The sequence below is a fragment of the Peromyscus californicus genome, unplaced genomic scaffold (genome assembly GCF_007827085.1).
Source record: "Peromyscus californicus insignis strain IS unplaced genomic scaffold, ASM782708v3 Scaffold_5__1_contigs__length_169319896, whole genome shotgun sequence".
Taxonomy (NCBI): domain Eukaryota; kingdom Metazoa; phylum Chordata; class Mammalia; order Rodentia; family Cricetidae; genus Peromyscus; species Peromyscus californicus.
In genome coordinates, this window is record NW_026294573.1 from 74,926,917 (window position 1) to 74,951,214 (window position 24,298).

General features: G+C 38.6%; 1 protein-coding gene across 48 annotated transcripts in view; it reads left to right on the forward strand.

Moving 5' to 3' along the window:
• Nucleotides 1-24,298, forward strand: part of Ptprd (protein tyrosine phosphatase receptor type D) — a 2,293,154-nt gene that overhangs the window by 2,217,656 nt on the left and 51,200 nt on the right. For all 48 annotated transcript variants that reach the window (XM_052717072.1, XM_052717069.1, XM_052717068.1 and 45 more), the window contains one exon: nt 13,620-13,795. In XM_052717072.1, coding sequence (XP_052573032.1) covers nt 13,620-13,795 — 176 coding nt within the window. The remainder of the gene's footprint in view (nt 1-13,619; nt 13,796-24,298) is intronic.

The window sequence follows — 24,298 nt, forward strand, 5'->3', positions numbered from 1 at the left end:
TTAATCTAGATTATAGCCACAAACATCATTTTATCTCAGACCAAGCCCTCCTCACCTGGAAGTACTCCAGGTGATAGTCATTCACTCTGTATCAGTCTTAGAGGGGAGCATGCTGCACACAGGAACTGCATAGCCAGCCACTAACCGAGGCTCCTTGGCAGGTAGCTTGAACAACACAGGGCCAAATGTAAATGGGAACTGACATTAGCCCTGTTTGTAAAAGCTAATGTGCTCTACCTCTTGGCTAACTGAAGGGACTGTGGTTGAGGGTTTTAATTATGATGGCTTTGTAATCCTTTTCCTGATAGTGTTAGCTACTCTTTTCATATTACTTGGCAGAATATCTGACAGCCATTAGAGAAGAAACAGAAATGGATGCAGTGACTTCCATTGTCTTTAACTTGTCTAATAGTGTAAGCATTTACCCCTCCTTCCATTGAGATTGTGAAAAGAGTAAAAGCTGAAAGGGATCAGGGACCCTGTATAGCTCCAGCCTGCATCCTAAGCTACTTGGAAGTAGTGGTGTTCCTGATATTTCCAGATCACTCATTGACCTGCACTGAGGAAACCCAGAAGAAATCTGGAGTAAAAATGCAGGAAGGTGTCAGTTGTTACACAGCTGGACAAAAATGGGTGGAGAAACACAGGTGAATTTTTGACAAGTCCATTTGCCACTTGGATAAGATCCACTTAAGCAGTTGTTATGAGAAAACTGTGGTTCCTGAGCAAGGGATGTGACAGGAGCTGGTTTAATGACTTAAGTCAGATATTCTCAAGTAAAGACCAAATCCAAGTACTTTTTTGTTGTTGTTGTTTTTGGAGACAGGATTTGCTTTGTATACCCTGACTGTCCTGGAACTCACCCTGTAGACCAGGCTGTCCTTGAATTCACAGAGATCCACCTGCCTCTGCCTCCTGAGTGCTGGGATTAAAGGCGTGCGCAACCACCGCTTGGCAGTAGCTCATTCTCATGTGCATGTAACCATAATATAAAATAATCTGTTAACTCTTATACAGTGTGTAAAATATTCAGAAGCTATACTGCCATTAAAGCAGAGAACAAGAGAGAGCTTAATGAAGAACAAGAAACCTGACTTTGAGGTATTAGTTGCCCCTGTATCTAGGTAACCTTGGCTCTTCTGATACCAGTTTTCTCAATTACAGCCTCTCTTTCCTGGGGCCTGAGATCCAGACAGTTCTTCACAGGGTTATTGTATTTACTCTCCCTTACAGACTAACGCAATGCTAACATAAATATCTCACTTGTATTTACTAGTATATGTACTAGTAAGCATGAGTTAGGAGAAAACTGAGCACACAGAAGATAGCCCTACACCCTACAGAACCCAGCTCTGCTCACTCCTCCCACTACCTCAGGTCACCAACAGTACTTTCCTATGTAGAGGGTATGGCTCCTAAAGCCTGGCCTTACCTTTTTGTCCCCAAATCCTTTTTATTATTTGTCACTAGGCTGAGGGCTAACTTAAGCACTGTGTCTCTAAGTTCATTTCCTAGGTTATGCTATAACTAACCTGAAACATGGCCCAGCATCAGAAATCCTCAGTGATCCAAATGCTTCAGTCATAACCTTAAAGAAGTACAGCCAAGGGCATCGGTACCTGACTGAGTCTGTGGGTAATCTTTGCTTGGAAGCATTTTAATGTATCTTCAGGTTTTTATAAAACCCAGGAACAGCAGTTTATGGCATGTTTCTACTACAATGTCTTAAAATTAGCAAGACTTATTCATTTCTGTCCTATATAAAACAAGTTTCTGTTCTGAAACATAATTCAACCTCACTAGCATTAGTGCTAACTTTTCATCAGAGTATTATAATTAACATTTTACTTTAAGAGCTATATTGGCAAAGACTTTTTTAAAAAAAAGCTACTGCCCAAGCCTAAATATAAGACAATATTAAAATGCTCTTGGTGCAATAATTATAACTTAGAGTGGGCCTGATTATCTAAGTGTTTATTATACAGTAGACACCATGTCATGAATTTTAGCTTTATTATCTATATTATTCACATTATTCTGAAAAGCTATTTGTCATCTGATTTCCAGAAGAGAAAATGAAGACATTAAAAATACAAATATTGGGCTGGGCCTGGCTCAGTAATGTGCTTGTCACACAGACATGAGGATTTGAGGTTTTTCTTTTCTTTTTTTTTTTTCCAGTTTTTCGAGACAGGGTTTCTCTGTGTAGCTTTGGAGCCTGTCCTGGAACTCACTCTGTAGCCCAGGCTGGCCTCGAACTCACAGAGATCCGCCTGGCTCTGCCTCCCGAGTGCTGGGATTAAAGGCGTGCGTCACTATTGCCCAGCGAGGATTTGAGTTTTAATTCCCAGAATCAACTTAAAAGCAGGCTGTTCCGCTCATGTCTCTAATGTCACAGCTCCCGTGACAAACAGGAGGTTCTGTAGAAATGTGTGGCCATGTGGGTTGGTATATGCAGTGTACTGGCAAACAAGAGCCCCTGCCCTAAACAAGGTAGTAGGTGAAGACTGATACTTGAGGTTGTCCTCTGACCCGTGCATGTGCACAGTGACACATGCACATGTACACTGTTTCTGTCTCACACACACAAATGCAAGCACGTCATACTCATAGACATAAATGCATATTATACACTTTTTAAAAGGTGGGAGCTCTTCTTATTGTTAATAGTGAGAAGCAGTAAAGCCAAAAGGCTAAGGTCATGCTAGCCAAACTTGAAGCTGTGATTCTCCCCAGTGGCCCATGTGGACCTGTGCTGCTTTTGCAGTTGTGATGATTGTATCTGGGCACACAATCTCTCATTTAAAATCCATTCAGTCTTGGCTGACCTAACTGTCGAGAAAGTTTGAAACACTTATGAAGAAACCTGAGAGCTGAAAGTTTCCAGTGTGTTTTTTAGACTCTAGGCAGAGAGAATTTTTCCAAATAACAAACAGGTTATGAATGCTTTTCAAGTGGCTTTTGTTATTAGCTTAATAATTCCTTTTAAGGTAGATTGGGAAGAACTCTGAATAAAGGCATGAGGTTGAAAAGTAAGTCCCAATTTACAAAGCCACATGATGTTGTCAGGCCACTTATCACAGTCAACAGGGAGTTTTTGGAAGAGCAGGGTCCACTGCTGATTTGATGTGCACATTAAGTCTACCTGAAACAAAGAATACCCACATAGTGTATTTCCACACTCATTTGAGGGAGTTTATGGGCACCCAAGTCCTCACAGGTTCATTTTCCCATTTAGCAATCCTGACATAATGTGTTTGGTTCTGTTTCTTCAGAAAACAAGGGTTTATATGACCCTCCTGTCATCTGTAAAAGTCTGAAGATCATTCTAAATTCTGAGATCAGATAATACTGGGTAGGCAAATAATTTTTAAATCTCGGACATTACTATATTAGTTCCTTTGAAAACACAGACATTTTTAAGCCCGAGAGTTTGTGCAAAACAGAGTCACTGGCATATGTATAGCCCTTTTATCAAAGCAGATCTAAGAGGTTTCATCTGTGACATACTTACGAATGTTCTTCAACACTAGCGCTTATGAAACTGATTTTTAATGTTTATTAAAACATGAACATGGACATAAATCTGCTTATGCTGCTACAATAACTTGCCACAAATGGTTAATATATAAACACTATATATGCATTTCTGGAATCTGAAAAGTCCAAGATAAAGTTGTCATCAGGTTCAATGTCTGCTGAGGATTTGGGTTATCACAGTCCAAAACAATGTCTCTATTTCTGGGCTGGAGAGATATTTTCTCAGTGGTGGGAGGGTTGGAAAAGGACTAGTAAATCTAATCTTCAAGCTCTCTACAAAGACCCTAATCCCTTGTTGGAAGACTCCGCCCAATGATTTAATCACTTCCTGAAGGCCCCACCTATCAATATCAGGTTGACTATTATGTTTCAGTATGTAACTTGGCAGGGGCTGGGAATACCCATTCAGACCATAGCAATTTGTTTTAATTTTCTTACGGGAGGAGCATATATTAAAAGGTTTGAAACAAACATTTATAAAAACTTCCTTTCATAATTACCTTCTTTAACCAGCCCACATAATGCAACTCAAAACATCATTCTTACTAATGCATCCTAGACTTTTCTTGGTTTGGAGGAGCTCGCTGAAAAGAGTCACTATACCTTGGCTTCCTTGGCAATATAATGATTCTATTCCTAGTACCTACTTCCTAGAATCAGTAGGAAGTGTAAGTGAATTAATGCAGTTAAAACCCTTAAAGTGCCTGACACTAAGAAAATGCCCACTAAATATCGGACACTACTGTCATTGGTGCTAGTTTTACTACTACTGTAAACAAGTTCTTTTTCCCTCAGATTTTTTTGATATGATCTATGGAAAAGTTAACAATATCCAAATGAGAAAGCTGCATGTATTTAGAGTTGTTTATAAAGCAAAAGAAAATATTAGCACTTGATAAATGAAAATCAGTCCTATAATAAAATTATATATTTCAACAAGGGGAAGAATGTTTCCTTTCAGTGGAAATTCAGAATATATCATCTGGTGTTAGATTTACATAATAGAAACAGTTAAAAATCTTAGTGTAGGTAACATCTATGACAAATGATGGTGACAACAATGTGATTATTTGTGAGATGGGATCTTAACCGGTTTAAAATGACTGAACAGCTCACAAAGTCACCATTCTGGAGATGCTTCTAACTAAAAACACTTGATCAAAACCAGAAACCAGAGGTAGTTTTCTGCAATAATGATTTTCCACTCATCACTATGAGATGGACTACTTCAGTTCTGGTGAGGCCTCACCTCTGCAGTTAATCTTGTAGCAAGTTAATCCTGTACCAATCACTGAAGATGACTGTCCAGCAAGTGGGAGTGTTTGCCAATTTCATATAATGCCTCTGCTGTGAAATAGCTTCTTCTGGTTTTTTTTTCAGGCCTTCCTGAAAAAAAAAAGTTGATGCATATTCAATAAGTAAAAACATGACAATATTATTTTATTTTTTATTGCATATATTTTTAATTTCTCATATACTATATTTTTATCATTTTCATTGCCTCCCAAAAGCCACCCACTTCATCCCTACCAAAGTTCCTCTGTATCAAAAACGACAACAACAAGAAAAGAAAAATGCCATGGGTGGTGTCAAGGCTTGTCATAAAGTAGTGAAGACAAACAAGGAGAGGGGCTTAACGTGAGCTGCTTAACCAGGAAGGGAAGGAGAGCACTGGTAGCCTACCTGGTTCCTAGCCAAGTGTGGCAGTGGCTGTGCGTCCCTGGTAGAGAGCAGTTCTTCAGGTCGACTGGAGTCGCCAGTGAATAGAGATCTCCTAGGAGGAATGACAGAAGGAAGGCAGTGAGGAAGGGCCCTAAGTCTGAACCTGTAGGCTGAGCCCTAAGGGGATAGAGTTGGGATAACATGACAATATTTTTAAAAACCAGGAAAGTAAATTAATGCAATTTCAACATTTTCTAAAAGAATTTTTAATTGTAGTGAGTATGAATAAATGATACTCTGACATCAAATAATTAAAAGCATTTCTTCCACAAAAGACTACCTTTGAAGGTTACATGTGTTTTTTCTCATATTAACTCAATAAATACCCTTTTCCTGCTTTCTGGTTCTTTCTTTACTAGGGAATAATCTGTGGGCACCTTGTGAAGAAATTACTTAGCTCTTAAATTCTATTTACAAAAACAGTAGAAGCAGCTGGAGGGATGGCTCCATGGTTAAGCGTATGTACTGCTCTTGCAGAGGACCTGAGTGTGGTTCCCAGCACCCATGTGGATGGGTTCACAGCTGTCTGCCTATAACTCCAGATCCAGGGAATCTGAAGCCCCTAACTTCTCAGGGTACTCATATGCACATAAGTTAAAAAAAAAGTATATTAAAACAAAACAGTTTTATTAGATGATACACCTGATTTTTCCAGAAACCCATTTTTTTTTGAGTTCCATCCAATTATTGGTTGAATTGAGCTCATTTTTCTTACAATGTCCACAACATCAATCATTGATGTAGACAGACAGCATGATTCCTGTAGCACTTTCAGGATTTCACTTTTCAAGTTAATTATATACAATAGTGACACAGTTTAATCCTTTTCTTACTTTGTTTAAATATATAAGTCTATTTTTTTTTTATTTTGAGGAGCAGTAAAGAGACATAGCTTAATTTGTCCAAAGTAGCAAGCAAGTTAGGATTTTTAGCCTTTGAAACCTAGCATAATTTCACAATTTCAGACTTATTAAAAACCATCTAATTACAGCTATTTCAATGGCAACTTTCCCCTGCATGGGGTTCTGAGCAACTAGTGTAGAGATATGTTATTACCCAACTCTTGTTTCAACTGGTAACACAGAGAAGAGAAAATACATTTTTAAGTGGTGGTTGCTAGTGGTGTTTATTTGCTTTGTTTACATTTTTACTCAGGAAGCCAATCAAATATTGAGTCAGAAAACCCTGGATATGAGTGTTTTCTGTCTACAGTGTCTTATTTCATTATGGGATGTTTATTATTTTTACTGTGCTTGGAGACAGAATATGTTAATGAATCCACACTTCAGTGTTCTGGAGATATAGGAGCTGTGTCTCCTGTGTTGTTTCTGATGTTAGAATTGAGGCATGAGATGCAGATTTCTCAGAAATTACTAGAAAGAAGTCTATTTCTCTATTAGCTATTTTTAGTATAGAATTTGAAAGGAAAATCTGGATTTGGAATTACTTTTCATCAATAGATAAAGTGAAATAGGTTTAATTCATTTACTTATTGCATCAATTATAATATTCATTGGCATCTTAGACATTGCACATGCATTCTTTCATTTCACTCTTATACAGAGTGTTGGCTTGACGATGTTATAACAATAATATTCATATATTATCAATGAAAACTGATGATCTGAGTGATTTTTATACACGTGGTTCCTACAGGCTACCCCATGCTGGGTTCTGATTATCTCATTACTAGATGGAGCTTTTGAATAATTGCATCCTTGTGAATATAAGCCATCCCTGCAAGACTATATACTGCCATGACCTAAGGGCTGCCCCTCCCCCCCAGGCCAAATGCCCCCTAACAAGAAATGAGTTTCTTCCAGCACAGGTACTGATAGTCTGCCCAAGCTGTGTGGTTATTCTTGCTGTGTATTTAAAGGCAGGGAGGTTCTCTAGCTCCTTTTCTGGGTCCATTTTCAAATCTCTCCTCCAGCAGCAGTCCAGAGGGCAGACAGTCAGGTAGAGGAGGAACACAGCACACTGGGAAGGAGACGCTAGCTAACAGGTGCTTTGCATGTTAGCCATTCTCCCATCATCTCTGATGTGATGAGCTGCACTGACCACACAGCAAAGAATGCTTTTGAAAACCAATTGTGAATTCTGCAAAAATGAGGAGGCGAAATCAGATCACAGCTACATCAAGAAATCCAGTGGTCTTTGGAGGAAATTCTTGTTTATGTGCTGCAAGGAAAAAATCCTTCATTTCAGCAGTTCTGATGTAGCTAGGAGTGGTGTCATGGCTCAGGGGAAAGGAAAGAACACTTTATCCAAGAAAATTAAATCAGGTTATTTGTAACTTAGTGTTTATTGTTATATTTCTGGTGTAAATGGTATCAGCAAAGTGAACTTTCTGTGTTTTCTGTCTTAGAGAAATTTCAGTCTAGGACTTAACCACCAATTCAGTGTTTGGGGATTTTGGTTTTGTGTATTGGAGGAAAGAAGGGACATGATTTTTTTTTTTTTTTTTTGGATAATAGGTATCCATTATGTGGCATTAGTTTCTGCATTCTTCTGTCTTAAAAAATGGAATGAATTTGTTTGCTGAAGTACGGTTTGTTTTCTCACAAACTTTACTTATTAAAGATTCATAAAATGTGAAGGACTGAGTGTTCCACATTTTGAGGTTACTCTATGAGGTGGAACACTGAGAACACTTCTAGCCACACTGCTTCCTCTCCACCTCTGCCAGGAACAGTTTGTCTACCTTAGTCAGGAGGGACACTATCTCCCTTCCATGTCTGCTCAATCTTCTCTGCTCCATTAGAGGAGAACAGGCATTATTTCTCTTTACATTGTTTTGTTTTTAGCCTTAGTGGCTTCCAGTCGAGCTTTGCAGTATCAGTCCCACCAAATAAGTCTGATTTCAGCAGGCTAGAGGCAGAAGCAGTAGGCATCAGCTTGCAAGGGCATTAGTGTGTATCACTACCAAATCGAGGGACCAAATGATTCTGTTTATCTCAAAATGACTTTGTGGAAATGGACAAATTCAAGAAAGTTAAGGATACCATAGAGATATCATATTTTAGAGCTCAGGAGGACCTGTGGAAATCAATTTATCCAACATACCTTTGTTTAGCAGATAAGCTTCTAAGGGTCTAGACAAGGTGAATGGTTGGGAAATGGTTCCTGATCAAGTTCCCTAAATTCTTAGCAAGTGCTTAGTGTTGTCCCAAGATTCTAAATTAGACATAGAATTTCTCCTTCACGATGTTGTACAAAAGTGTGAACATTCCTCTTATGGCTTCTTAATTCTGTATTGATAAAATAATTCATGTACTGTTTTATCATACAACGTCAACACAGAAAGGCTATTACTGACCATTCATAATTACAAACACGCTTTAAACATGGATAAATCTTTTCAAGTCAAATTATCTTCTGATCAAAAAATTATAATCCACAGCAAATTGAATGGGTTTTGTTGTTATCTGGACCTATAGCCTAGTTAGTCCTGCTCAAATTAGTAGGGAGGAAAGATTTTATTTTAACCCTGCCATGATAAAATAGCTCAGGTGAAATATTCCTTGATATTGCAATATACTTTCAAGGTTGTAAATCATTTCTAAGTCATTGCTTGGCTCAATATTCTTTCAAACCACATAGCTTCTTTCTTAGGATTCTTTCTTGTTATGTTAATATTCAAACACAAAGAGAAACAATGTTATGAAGCACTGTCCTTTTAATCTTATTTTTAGGTAAAGAAAGGAGCTACTGTTCTTAGATTAGAACTCATAGATAATTATCCAAAGCTTTGCAGACCTTTAAGAAAATGGAAGTTGGAGGGCTGGGCGGTGGTGGCACACATCTTTAATCCCAGCACTTGGGAGGCAGAGCCAGGTAGATCTCTGTGAGTTCGAGGCTAGCCTGGTCTACAGAGCAAGATCCAGGACAGGCACCGAAACTACACAGAGAAACCCTGTCTCGAAAAAAAAAAAAAAAAAAAAAAAAAAGAAAAGAAAGGAAAAAAGAAAAAGAAAATGGAAGTTGGGTGCAGTGAGGCACACGCCTTTAGTCCTAGCACTATAGGGGAAGCAGAGACAGGCAGATCTCTATGAGTTCTGGCCAGCATGGTCTACATAGCAAGTTCCAGACTGACCATTGCTACATAGTGAGATCTTGTCTCAAAAAAAGGAGGTGGTGGTAGTGTGGGTCCAGAGTTTATGCTAAAGCTGATTATTTCCACCTTGAACTTTAACTAGAAATTACCAACAAATAAAACAATAACCTAAAAAACCATTCTGCTTGAAGAGGTACTTTCTATGACATGCTGCTCCTGAAGAACACAGTAGTGTGACTCTATCAAATATATACTTCCTTATTTTATTTCTTTTACTATTAAATTTTATGTATATCGGTGTTTTGCCTGTATGTTAGTCTGTGTACCACGTATGTGCCTGGTGCCCTCAGAGGGTACAAATAGGGAAGTGTCAGATTCCCTAGAACAGGAGTTACAGGTAGTTTTGAGTTGCCATGTGGTACTGGTTATTGAACCAGGTCTTCTGGAAGAGTAGCCAGCTCGTATCCAAACCACTGAGCTATCTCTTCGGCCCTACATCATTATTTTAAAGGCTTGAGTTTTCAGCTCTAGGTATAGTGGACTCAGGGCAAACAGACTGTATCCTGAGCATGCATAAGTAAACAGTGTGCCACTAGAAGAAATCCACTGATTGATGAGATCCAGATTAACACAGGATTGAACTATGTGGACATACTTTACAGCTGGGATCTAGACTTAGGTTTTTCACTCAGCTGACTGGAGTGATATAGTCATTTTGGTACTGAGACTGTTTACATAATTATTGCTAATTAGAGAACATACATGGGTCAATATAAAAGAAACCCTAAAATTATACTTATTTTATAGAATGTACTAAAGTCATAGGAAAAAAATACAAGTCGTTGATCTAAGCTGGTCATGTACAGTAATTAAAAAGAGCCAATTGTATTGTAGCAGTGGTGCATACCTTCAGTCCCTGCAGAAGCAGGTCGAGCTCTGAGTTCAAGGCCAGCCAGGGCTACATAGTGAGATCCCATCTCAAAAAAATTAAAAAGCTTGTTGCTCGACAAAGTTGTTATAGCAGGACCAATCTGTCCTAAGAATTTTGCCAGAGACTAGCACAAGGCAAAGAACTCTGAGTTATGTTCTTGCCATTTTAATGACTCCTGCATATCCCATTAAAAAAAAAAAAACAGAAAGCAAAAATAAAATTACCCAAGCCAAGCACTAGTTTTAAACAATTGCAAGAGGTCTTCCTGACTCCAGGTAAATAAACAATGATGCAATCTAATTTGTCATAATTCATTTGAAGTTAGATTTCTATCCCCAGAGCTCCCAGAGCTATTTAGTTTATTCTCACACATTTGGCTTTGAAGTGCACTATGATGAGTGTTACTGTAGTACATGCAGACTATTTTCTGAATAAAACATTAAAGATTAAATAAACTAATATGTATTCCTTACATAAGATCACCACTCAATGTGAATGAATTTCACAGACCTAGCCTCACAGAAGACACCTCCTAATAAGAGTTTCTGAGAAGGTGTTTCATGATACCCAAAATTCAGAAAGCCAATAGAGTGTATATTTTTCCAGAGTTGGTTGAAAAACGTTTCTGAATATATCATACCAAAAAATGGTGTCAGAGTGCTTGAAACTGCATGATGTTAAATGTATTTTCCTTGCTGGGGTTAGTATTTTTAGAAGGACAAGGCATCACCCTTCCTGAAGTCTTTTCTCATCCTGTGCACAGCTCATGAAAGGGTATTGCATATAAGACTTGGTAGACACCAGATCTCCTGAGACAGCATCCCTTGCATCTCCATACTGTAGGGCTGCTAGTGTAGATACAGGATCAGGATAGAAGTAGGTGTGCATTCTGGAAATCACACCCTCACTGACAATGTCAAAAATTGAAGAAGAACCTTGGCATTATTTTCAGGATGGACCTGGTAGCCTGATAACCACCATTCACCAGTATTGCATTATTTTATTTTCAGTCTTCTTTCTTTCAAAATATCAAGATAGAGATTTATAAAGCAGTTGGTATTGATCTCAACCACTTGATAATCTTTAGGCAGAAATGTTTTATTTTTATCTCTTGGAAGTGCAGTCATTATTCATTAATAATCCATTTCCCCCAAATTTTATTATTTATGTTTTTAAAAGTTAATTCATTTCATAATGGCAGTCTAAAATTATGCCCTTACATGTGGCTGTAATCTGGGGGTTGTAGTTAGTCTATCCTTTGTATCTACGGGAATTTAGTATTGGGGGAGAATCAGGGTCTCTGTTATCTGAGGCTTGTATTTAGGCTATCCTTTGTGTCTACGGGAGTTTGGCATTGGGGAAAGATCAGGATCTTTATCAGTCATGAGCTGCCAGAACTCAAACTGTTTCTTGAGTAGCTAAAATGGATGAATAATGTTCTGACCAACTGTGTGTTTCAGTTTCTGCTCAAAAGACTTTCCACCTAATGGTGATCGTATCCTATATCCATGTGTTCATCTCAGGGTGAAGTGACTGCCATCTGAGTTTCATTATTCTTCTCGGGAGGATCAGTCATACAAGTAGAATCAGAAAAGAAGTCAAAGTAATTGCAACTGGCAATCAGGGAAATATAACATTTTTTAGCTTGGGAGCACATGTTCCAATATAAAGAAAAAAATATTTTCCTGTAACTCCAGGGCACATATTTCCCAGGGCCAGAAGGGACCATGCATATGTTCTAGTGTTTCCTTCCATTGCATACTGATGTCCCTGTGAAGCATTTCTCTCTCTCCAGGGACAGGGAACTCATTATCTCTCTAGGAAACCTACTACCCTTTTGATTCTGATTATTTGAAAATGTAACACTGCAGCAGAGACACAATTCCTCTGTCTGTACTTATCTTCCTTCAGAGTTGAAGCTGTGTCTCCACACGGTAAATTAAGTACCTTCAGATACTCTCAGGTAGCTCTTATCCTCAACTCCCAATCTTTTTCCTTTGTTCCTATGGCATGTATTCCTTTTCTATAGAGTAACATTGGTTTTCCTGGTCACTTCTGTCATTGCCCTTGGAGGAAACATAAAGTGACTATTCTCTCTCCTAAGGTATTACAATAACAGAACATTAGACTTTAAATCAGAAAATCACAATAAAGAACATCTCTGCTCTTTAATAAATATTGGAACTGGTCAAATTATTTCTTTCTTTTAAGCAGAAAGATTACCAAAGGTGAATAAGAAGGATATGGAATTGTGATTAAACCTGCAATAAGCAAGTTCAGCAAAAACTCAGTGTATTACCTGTAATGAGTAGTAGTATAAAGAAGTATCAAATGTGCCCTGAATCCTGGCAGCTAAGACAGGTATAGGTGGAGGCTACTTATGAGAAGGAGACAGAGTGTTTTCTAGGATATAGGTAGAAGATAACATTCTATATCACTGGGGCAGACCAGTGCTTAGAGATTAGGAGGTGAGAAGAGTGAGATGAGATTAGAAAAGTGTAGAGCTTTGTAGATAAGAGTTTAGATTTAATTGTAAGGGAAAGTCAGTATAGGGTTTGCAGAAATCACAGTATTAAGATTATTTTTTAACCTTGTTGTTATGCTGGTTGTGAAACATACTAGAAAATACAACAGTGGAGATGATATAGTCAGTCTTCAGGCAGTTGTTGCAATCCAAGAACTGGTTCATGTGCTACAGCCCTGGGAGTCTTAAATGAGAAATAGTACTTCCTGGAGGTTCAGACACAGGAATAGTAGAGACAGCCTCTTTTTGAACTTGACTTCCTTCACCAACGTGGGCAACTTGGTGTTTCTTTTTTTCTTTTTTGAAAAGATGATCAAGACAGGAATTAGTTGATACTATTCTTGGGATAACTGAATGAATTTATATAATGTATAATCTACTGATTATTTGTTATTATGATATTCCACATTATATTGCATCTCCAGATTCAGGCATTTTTTTTATTTAGTTTTTTTTTTTTAATCTGGAAATGGGGTAAGAAAAGAGTGTGACCAGATTTTTTTATGACCTTTGCAAACTATTTATTGCTAGTACAAGTGGGCAGGCAGAGAACCTGTGAGAGCAAAAATGAGTTCTACAGGCATCTGGGTTTTGTTTGTTTTGTTTTGTATTTTTACTTTATTTGGTGATTTGGTCATATTATAACGACAAAATATTCTAAATGTTGTGTAGTTTAACATGATTTCCTGGCATTACATAAACTGGCTTAAAACCCACTCTAAGATATATTGGAATTCCTACAGCAGGATATGGAATAATAATACAGCATCACTGTTAAACTCAAGCCACACTGTTTCCTCCTATGAGTTTTGCCACCCAGTTGACTAATACTCCTTGTTTTACAGGTATCCCCGGAAGTGACTATGTGAATGCCAACTACATAGATGGATATAGGAAACAAAATGCCTATATTGCAACACAAGGATCTCTTCCTGAAACATTCGGGGACTTTTGGAGAATGATATGGGAGCAACGGAGTGCCACAGTTGTCATGATGACAAGGCTAGAAGAAAGGTCAAGGGTAAGGATGAGTGTCTACTTCTGCAAAATCCCTCTTTATAGTCTGTGCGCTGTGTATTTCATTCTATTCAAGAGCTACTCAGGAGCTACTTTTTCCCTAAGGTAGCACTTTTGACAACCACTCATTGAAAATGGATGTCAAAAACTCTGATGAAACTATTTTTCAAAACTTTTCTGCCCATCCTCTCCACCCAGCACAATTCTGCCTATCCTTCACCAGGCACAACCCAGCCTACAAGTGTTATGTTCTGCCTCAACTTACTCTGTCACTGTCAGACACAGAACTTAGAAAAGAAGTGTAAATGCCCAGAACTTGTCCATAAATACAAACAATATGAAAGATCAAGGCAATATCTCCACCACCCCCAAATCCACCACTCCAATAGAGATGCTCACCAGTGAGGATTACCTAGATGAAACTCAGGGCACTGAATTTAGAAGAGCTTCATCAAAGAGTTCAAGGATTTTCAAACTCTTTGAGGGAAGACTGGTTATGGTGTCTCATGCCCTTTATCACAATACCTGGGAGACTGATGCAGGATGTAGAGTTTGATACCAATGCCAGCCAGGGCTGCATAAGTAGATCCTACCCTAAAAAACAAACAGAAAAATAAACCTTTTATGTCTTTCTTTTAAAAAAAACTCTCACATATCTGGATAGTCATGGTAGTACAGAGAAAATGAAAGTGATATCTGAGGATGTAATCACTTTGGTTAGAGACAGTGAATATTAGCTATGAACCAGAGCCCATAGAGATTTTCACCCATATGTACTTCCCAAATTTTCACCTTTTCCTTTCTCATAGTCTGCATATAAGTTCTAAAATTCCCTGAAAAGGGGTCATACTTAAATTATTCAAATTGGCACAATTTAACTTAGGGTAGGCAGAGAATGATTCAGTTTAAAACACGGCTGAGAAAACACAGGAATGTGTGGAGTGCATTTACTAATTTAGGCTTTTCCAAACTGAATAGATTTTACTAACAAGTCACTGCTTGTTAAGGTCTATGAAGAGAGTTTCAGTCATCATATGGGTTCAATATTACAGTCCACAGCACATTAGTTAAGTACTGTTAGTTTGGAAACCTAAAACATAGCACATAGGCAGTATGCCACATTCCCTAATGAATCAGCAACTTCCATATGTGGCTGATGAAAATCAAGTTTTAGCCTTGGGAACAAATAAGCCTCTGAACACTGTCACTAAAACATAGGGGATATCCATGCTGACTTGGAGTAAAAGTCTCTTTTTCTTCCTTCAAGCATACTTAAAAGACTAAACCCAGTTTCCTATGTAAGAGGCAAATGAGATGCTTTATGTTCTCCCATGTTCCTTAGCCTAACTATATAGATAACATGAGAGTTTAAAGCTGCCCAGATAATTTATAAGGTAAAAGCTTATATATAGGGAAATATTAGAAATCCACAATGCCATCTTAGACATGGGAAGTCAAGTGGTGTAGTATGAGACTCCTTTAGCAAACCTAAAAAACAGTGAGACCTTTGAAAATACCTAATTCCATATAAACTGATATAGAAATGTCTATGGCTTTGAAAACAGTGTTAGTTTTATACTTTACAAGCAAAACCCAGTAAGCTTATAAATGTACTCAAACTGCTATGTAGCCCCAACTCAAATGGTCCTTAGATATACATGTTAATAATTACAACAATATCTAACCCATTAAGTGTACTAATATTTCATTAAAACCCTTCTTTAAAAATGATTGCTTTTATGAACTTTGCTTTTCCTGTGAATAAATCGAGGCCCAGAAAATCACTGAAAGTCATTCTGAAAGCGAAGTTAGAGAGAGAAATTGAAGACCAATATTCCAGCCCTATAATGCACATCCTTCCTCATCAGGCCACACTACCCATGACACTCCTATGATGCTGACACAGCTGAACTATTCTATGACAGCATGCATGTAAATCTCCCACACCAGGTTTGCTCTGCCTAGAGATACCAGCTAGGAACAAGCCATCATTTGCAAAAGCTGTTTCCAGTAAAACACACATTTTATCTTGACCCTGCAGGCCTTCATTACACTATGCACAGAAACTTGTTTTGAAATAACCAAATGAAATTCTGCCCCTTTTCTTCCTAATTGCTTCTAATAATAAAGTTAGTTCTAACTGGCCCCACTGCCACTGCGACATCTGATGGTAATGAGCAGTTCCTGGCGGAAGGCATTGTGACTTAAATGCCTGCAGTTTATCTTTTTGTTGCAGGCTACCTTTCTTCCCCCTTCAGACAGAGGAACTTATTTGGAAGTTACTAAATGAACCTTTGTTTGCTCCCTTCATTAATTACTCTTTGCTCTTGCAAGTTTGGCGGTCTGCTTTATTAAATGGCCTAAGGAGGTCAATTAAATTGCTGTCCTGTGATTTTTATTCTGCGGTTGTTCAGCATGTACCTAAGCTTGTGATGACCTGCATTAGCCAGTAGGCAGTTGGGCAGTCTCAGTCATCATCAATCTAACAAGACAGATGAGTTCTGACCCCCCAAAATCCAGAGCCCTCTTTGTCCTTCCAGCACATCGTAGAAGAAGGACCAAATCACCAGGCAGATTGAACAGAGGGCTGGTGGCTCAGATGATCTCGTCCGTTTGTCTGTCTTCCTCCTCATATCTTCCTACTTCACCTTTCCCTGCACTGTTGTTCTTTCATCTACAGCAGCAGGAAGAAGAGGGAATCGATTTCTGGCCTTTCAAACAAGAATGTGCATTGAATTTCACTATAAAAACAATGTTATAAATAGTGGTTAGTTGTTATAGGAATGTATAGCTCCATACTTTAGGAATATTGTAGGTTCTGTGTTTGACCTGAGAACTCAAGGGAATTATTTTATTCCTAACAGCCAACCTCAAAGCAAATATTGAGTTAGCTTGGTTCTAGGCTGATCATTAAAATGTTGTTATTAGATGAAGGCTCAGGATTTCAGTGATAGTCAACCCATTTCATTTGAAAAAGTGCGCACACGTGTGTGTATATGTGAGGTGAGGGTTGTATACGTTTGGGCATGGTAATGTCAGTTGTGGTGCAGCAGGATACATTCAGAACTGTCACCAGCACCTTGGGTTCACTTGTGCTTTAGGGACCTCAACTCCTGCAATGCTAAGTTTTTTACTCTGCCACAGAAAACAATTTCAGGATGAGCCAATGTGAAGTACAGCTGTAGTTTATTAAAAGACAAATTTAACAGATTTAATAACAGGTTTATAGAAAGGTGCTCCGGGGTAGGTAAGACATTCTCAAATGGGTATGAGCCATATATGCCATGTTGGTGGCTTTAAATTTACATCTCAAATGGATGATCAAATCTTTCCCCTGCTTTCTGTAACTGAGATTATAGGATGGTTCCAGCAGTGTCTCAGATAGGATTGTGATCTAGTCAGGTAACCATGGGCCTTAAGGACTGTGCAAGAAATTAAGATCTATCTTCTACTTCAAATGGGGGTTTCTGGTGAGATTCCTAGAAAATTACATCTTTACAGTTGTGAAGAAGGGTCACATAGACTCAGTTAGCCCTTAGGCAGGTTCACTGCTATTTACCATTCTAATTCCAAATATCTGTATCTAAAAGAAATATTATTTCCATATTGGCAACATTCACAATATTCTGAGATTCTTGATGGTCAGCAGATGACAGACCTCAACCTGATTCAAGAGGGAGAGTGTGTTCTCTCTTCCCATGTCTCCATCATTTTCCCCCATGCTTCTATCCTGCCTGATTAATACTTTGTGAATGAGAATACATATTTGCTATAGCCTTTGTGTCAGGAATTAAAAAGAAGGGTAAGACATGCCATTATACATGGGGACACCACCATCAAAGGGGAAGGTGTCATCAGGAACATGGCAGTTTAAAGTAGGTATACCGTGTCGTCAAATATCTTGGCCTACATCTCAACTCTAGACTTTACTAATAGGTACATGGAAACTAGCACATCACTAGCTCAAAGTCTTTTTCCTTTGGATTACATGAAAGGATCCAAAAGTGTAACTATTGTCTTTGCCACAGAAAACAGTTTCAGGATGAGGTACAATTGAAAGCCTCAGCTCTAGTTTAGTTAGAGGGTTGCTTCCTTTCCTATTGTCGCTTCAAAGCTGGCTTCTAAATACCAGGGTTTTTTGCCAAATGAAATTAATTTGTTTCTCTATGATTAACAGTGAAGCCTGAACAACCTCCTAGAACCACTTCACTTGTTCATTTCTATTCATTTTAGCTGGTGGCTCATCTCTGAGTTGTCCTCAACTAGAATTGGAGTGTAGACTACTACTTCCTTTTTGTACTGGCTTCCTCTCTAGACATGCTCTCCAGAATTCAGATCTTAACAAAATGAATTTGTTAATTTTTCTGCAAATAGATTGGCAGAGGACATTCTCCTCTGCCTGTTGCTTTCTTTGCAAGACAATACAATATGAAAACCGTGAGTCATACAGGCATGGGTTGCATGTAGTGGTAGTTGTCACTAAAGATAATATGGACCACATTTCTCTGTGTTTCAGTTTGGATTCCCTCTGCATAGTATTTTCTTCCTGGAACTGATCTGTTTTCCAGCTTTCTGTTTTGTCTCTGTCTGGTTCACCTTCACTGGAGCCTGTGGTTTACCAAGAGTACTGTGACCTTCAGAGTCAGGACCTGCTCCTGAGACAAAAGCTATGCTCAATTGTTTGTGCTAGAAGTCTCATTGGCCTTTAGCTAAGAAATTGACAGTTCTTAGCATTTGAGCAGTCAAAGCAGCCCTTACAGAAGAGTGATGCTGTCTGGGGTTCAAGTTGTTCAAGTTGAGAATTCAAGTTATTTGATTTTTCACATGTATTGGCTCTCTTCACTCTCAGTCAATTGTGGCCTTGAAAGAATCCTATACTTCCATGAGGATATGTATGTTGTTTGTGTATATAGTTATCTTAGCTTCATTTCCTAAAGAAACTTAGTGAAGACTATTTATTTTAGTTACAATTCCAGGCTATAGTACATCATTACCCAAAAGTCAGGTTTGAAGCACACTATACCCAGACTCAGGAGCTGAAAGCAATGCATATATTCACTTATGTCATTTTTCTGTTCTTCCACAGTTCAGGTTGTCCTGCCTCTCTAGGGAATGGTGTGGAGCTTCCCGCCTCAATTAGTATAATCAAGATAATCTCTCGCAAACATACCCAAAGGCCAGCCTGATCTAGAAAATCCCCCACTGACACTTTCTTCCCAGTTAACTCTAGGACAATTAAAACTAACCATCATTCCAACACTGAAAATAAAGGTATAAGTTGACTGTTTCTGACAAGTTTCACTAGGGTAAGTCAAGAAACAAACAAAAAGGACAAAAATCTGGGGTTTTAAAAAATCAAATACGATAGCTGCCTGAACTACACAGATCGCTTGAAAACCACTGTAGAATGTGCTGTGATAAAAGATACTGTGAGTGAGTTTTATTTCAGTTTCCACTGGAATTGCCAAGTCCTCTCAAGTTCTGCATAGTTCATTGATTCTGTAGCAAGTCATTTTCCTGCCCTAGAATGTGGTTTCTAATTGTTTCCATGTTTCATAATATGGCAAAAAGCACATGGATTGGTCTGGGCAACCACATGGAGGGAAGAAAATCTTTGGAAAAAGTGAAGCACTGTTACAGTAAAACATATGCAGCTGGCATTTTCACTCCAAGGGTGTTATTTGTGGGTGACTGAGTGCGCAGTTGGCAGCCTCCCCTGAAGAATTAGTCTCCAAGGTAGGATTGGCCAAGGTGATTCCTGGCTCAGAAAACTCCTTCTTTATTCACTGGATGATAGTCTACTTTTTAAGTTTTTCCTTCATCTGTGTTCTTTTGGCTGCCTGGTTTCTATTTTATCTACCATCTTGAGGTTGATAAGACAGGGACTGCGGAAGCCTGCTTAGAAAATGATTGAGCAGCGTTCTGAGTGTTAGAGGCTGAAATATCTGGTTTAGAGGTTTAGCTGATATCTATCTTTCACTTGGTCTCAGCAGCCAGCCTTGGTTCATTGATGATGATTGAAACTATTGCTAGTGATACTGTGTTTCAAGGCTTACAGTGGGCACTGACCGAGTTATATAGAGATGTTGTGCTGAGAGTTAATGCCATAAATGTTTGAAGTACGGAGAGCAATTTTGACACCTGACGAATTAGACATGATTTGAATTGTCAATTAGTTTTTTAAATATAGTCCTAGAAGTCAGGAATTCTATTGTATTTCAAAATATCCACATTTTCCATTGTAACATATAGAATCAATTGATAACATCCATTACTAGTTCAGATAAAATGTTTTCTATAACATGACTTTGGTTGCTGTTTAGGTCAGAAAAGAGGAAAATCCCTTATCACTAAATTTTGGTTCATGTGTTAGTGAATGGAGATCAGATGCCATCAAGGCATGGGAGACCGGACTGGTATTCATTCATCACTGAGTTAATATTTCAGGTGTTAGAATATCAAAACTAGGTATTTAGTCAGTGGACTAGTTCTAATCTAGTGACCACTTGCTCCTCTAGTCCTTGAATGTCACTTTTGTAAACATCTCCCAGAAGCAGGGTGAGATGGAGACATGTTCATATTTAGTCTTGTGTCTTTAAGAACAGTTATGAGTAAGAAGCAGTAAAAAACCAGACTCTAGTCAAAATTGTTCTTCTTTTTTGAAAAACAAACCTTGTGCTTATTTTCTGAGCCTGAAGTTCTTCAGGGTTAAAATCTGACAGGATCACACTGAAGATTATAAATGGCAGTGTTATTGTTTTCATTGTTGTTATCGGTTTTGGAAAGCCTAGCCATGGCCAGTGGCAGACTAATTCTTGGCTTCTCTGGTTGTCAAGGTTCAGTGAGTTTAATGGAGAGCAAATGCTTTCCAAATGCCAGGTCTGTGTCTTCTTCCAGATAGAACTGGAAGCGCCAAAGGCCTTGAACATTTAATTTCTCAAACTGTAGCCCAAACCCTGCCTATCTAAGGCAACAGAAACTGCTTTTTCCTTAAGCAACTTTGGGAACAGCAGCACAAACATTGCCTCTGGAGTCTACATGATGTATGGGATTGTTTTGAAAATGCTGGATAGTTAGTATAGATGGGACCCTGGCAACAAAAGGTGTGATGCTCGCATTGGCAACCTAACGGATGTCTGGGGCATTAGCTAGCAAGTTCCACACTCTTGGTTTTCTCATGTCTGTGTCAGATAAAAGAGAAAGAATCTGACCAGTTCTTGGATACTGGTTAGCTTACCAAATTCCACATTTCTTTTCCCTTGCCATCTTCACTGCTAACAATGCCAGCCTACAGATCAGGCCCAGAGTCAGCGCAAAGCCATTTAGAAACATGACAATACATGGAAAACTCTGCATTGGAGAAGGTGATAAACAATTAGGGCCCAGTGGCTGTGTAAACCTTCCTGTCACCACATTCATGTCTAGTACTCCTAGACTGGGTTAGGTTCCTGCTTAGTTTTTAGGCATTGTAAAGTAATCTCCCTGTTGTCAAGTATTTAGGGTACAGTATATTTATGTTTCTTCTGTTTTCTGTCACTATGATGGATGATGTTCACTTAACATGCAGTTCACATACAGCTTTGTAATGCCCTCTCTGTTGGCTGGTCGACAGAAAGCATTCTTGCATAGAAGTACTAAGTCAGCTAATGGAACAGCTTGGTAATTGTGATACTTGAATGGAGCTGGTTCAAAGACTATGGCCAGACCAGAGACAGAATTGGCTATAGGGCTATTTGGACACCCACTTGCTCCTTGAGAGTGACTGGTGATGAGATCAGTACTCCAAGGACCCAGCAACTCATGTGGGAAATGTTAATATCTAAGTGGTATTATATGTCACAGAGTTATCTTTTGGTTATAACAAAGTGCCTGAGCCTGAGCTGTGGTGACTATCTACTGAAGAATATAAAAGCATTAGCAAAGTTCAGAGGAAGCCCTCTGCATCATTAGCTAGCAGGTATATCAAAAGAACAACTTTTAAAACTTGACAAATGATTCAGAAAATTTTTGAGTGTTTCATGAACTGGTAAGCTGTTTTATGACATATAATTTGGATTATCTAGGGAATAGTTTTCAGCTTTATGATTGTAAATGTGAGAGGCATTAGTGTCTGCTGATTTGAATTTATTCAGTTCATAGTTATGATGGCCCCTTAACTGTCTCTGAAGAGTGGTCAGTAAAGATAGAATGAAAATGGGAAGTATACAAACTTTGCAACTTGGGAAACTCTATGGCCAAATGTAATAGTTGAATACAAAGAATGACATTTGCTGAAAAATAACAGTCATTGAGAAAAATATTAACAAATCTGGTATTAACATAGTACCAGAAGAGTTATTGTAACTTGTAAAAATTAACGGCTCAGAATGTAATTTCTCTATCCACTAAAAATGTACCATACTTACCTGAACCTTTTTTAAAATTTCAGGTCCTATATTTGAATAAGGATTTAAAGTAGAGTACAAAGTGACTTTGTTTTATTTTATCTAATGCTTCTCTACTTGCTGTCTACTCCTAATAGAAAATCCTAATTCTAATAGCTATTATAACCACCATTGCTCAATGTGGATTGATAGTTACTTTTAGCAAGTTACAGTGTCTCAAATATTACTGCCTGGCTACTTTAAGTCATTCTCTGGCTCCTGAACCTTTTGCCTTAGATTTGCTTCTCAAAGTACCCTGCAAAAAATACATGTCAGAGAAGGAATGCTAGAAATCTGGGGAGGAACTGTTTGGTTACTGGTGAATGTCAGATGTGCCAAATTTAGTAAGTCTTTAGTAAATTGAAAGAGCAGATTTTGTTTTCATAAAGTGATGGACAATTTAAAAATAAGCCAATCTCAGCCACAACATCCCTGTTTATAAAGTTTCCTACCTTTATTGGGTACCGCAGTGTGCCCTTTTAAGACAAGCTGTACAGAAGTGACCATGACCTAGAAGGAGAGTCTTTCTACAAAGCTGGGTTCTCTGACCCATTGATTGTACTGAGGCCTACCACATATGCCTAACAACAGGTTTTGTTTTGAATGTATTTAAATGATACTTGTTGTTTTGAAATTTGAGGATGGTTTTATTAGAGCTTACCAGAAAAACAGCAGGGCAGGCAAGCTGTAGGTCTCAGCTGCTCCTTAGTGGAGGGAGATGGAGAAGAAAGCGGAAGACAGTGGATTTTGAACAACAGAGAAATCTGTGAGCAGCTACATAAAAAGACAGCAGCAAGAATCTTTAGAGAATGAATGAGTGTCTAGAGAGTCAGGGCAAACATGATTAGGATTCGGGTTGGTATTCAAAGAAGAAATATAAAGGGGAAAGAAGAAAAGTTACACTTTTTGAGTTAGAGCTCATAAATGTAAACAGGCTCTGGAATCAGCTATCAAGGGAGAGGCCTCTCAGGTGTACTTGCCTCGTTAAGGAGTCTTGCGGGCCGCAAGAATATATCGTAGAGATTCAGCTGTGTATTAAAGCTGAACTTTGACTGGCCAAGGGTCTGTCAAAAGGCAAAGCCATTGATTATGAATATTTGGTGTTTCCTAGCCTTTAATATTCCAGCTGTCTTCTGCTGTGAAATCCATGTTTGCCCAGACCTATTGGTAAACAACTCAGCTCCCCAGACCTGGTGAACCTACTAAGTTACTAACTGTCCTGCTGAGCTTAGGAGACAAGCCGGCAGGAGACACATAGCTTTGTTTCCTGTGCTAATGAAGCTCAGACCATCCCCTCGCCTTGAGGAGGCCTAGTGGTTCTCCAGAGCACTTTGAGAACAAAAGATGTTTTTACATATCAAGGTGAGAGGGAAAACAACATTCCTGAGGAAGCAGGGAACAAGGTGCCCAGGGAAAGAAAAGGCAGGCATTTTCTGTAGACAAAGACTGAACAGCATGGCCAGAGAGAAGAGAGGACGACAGAGGTTCCATAGAGGGTAAGCAGATCAAGTAGAGTTTTCTGAGTGCCAGGAGTAGAGAGTAGCAGAGATGGAGAAAGAGGATACAGAGGACAAGATGAGGCTGAAAGCATAGGGGTTAGTCGTCAGCAGGACTATGAGCTAGGGAACTGGACAGAATTGCAGTTATGGAGACAGGATTTCATCCCAGAGAAATAAAGTAGACGGATAAAGAGCTTGTCATGTCTAGAGTTTTCCTGCCTTGAATGCCTGGTGGAACTATAGCTGAATTGATGTAATTTTGTCTTAGAAGAATAAAGTTAACAGGCATAAGAACATAGTGTACGTAGATTTTTTTTCCCCAGTATCCCACGTCAGACATAGCAAAGCCCCCGTGGACCCTGGGGAATCAATAAAGGAGAAAATTAGTCCAACCATCTCTTCAGTATGTCTTCAGGTATATGAACTTTCCTCCGGTTAATGTCATATCTAGGTTATGAGCTAGTCAATGTGATTAACTACTAAGGTGATGGAAAAGTGGTATGATATTGTAATCTTACAGTCACTGAGACTGTTTAGAATGTCATGTTTCTACTTGGCACCAGAGATAGAACAGAGATCTCATTC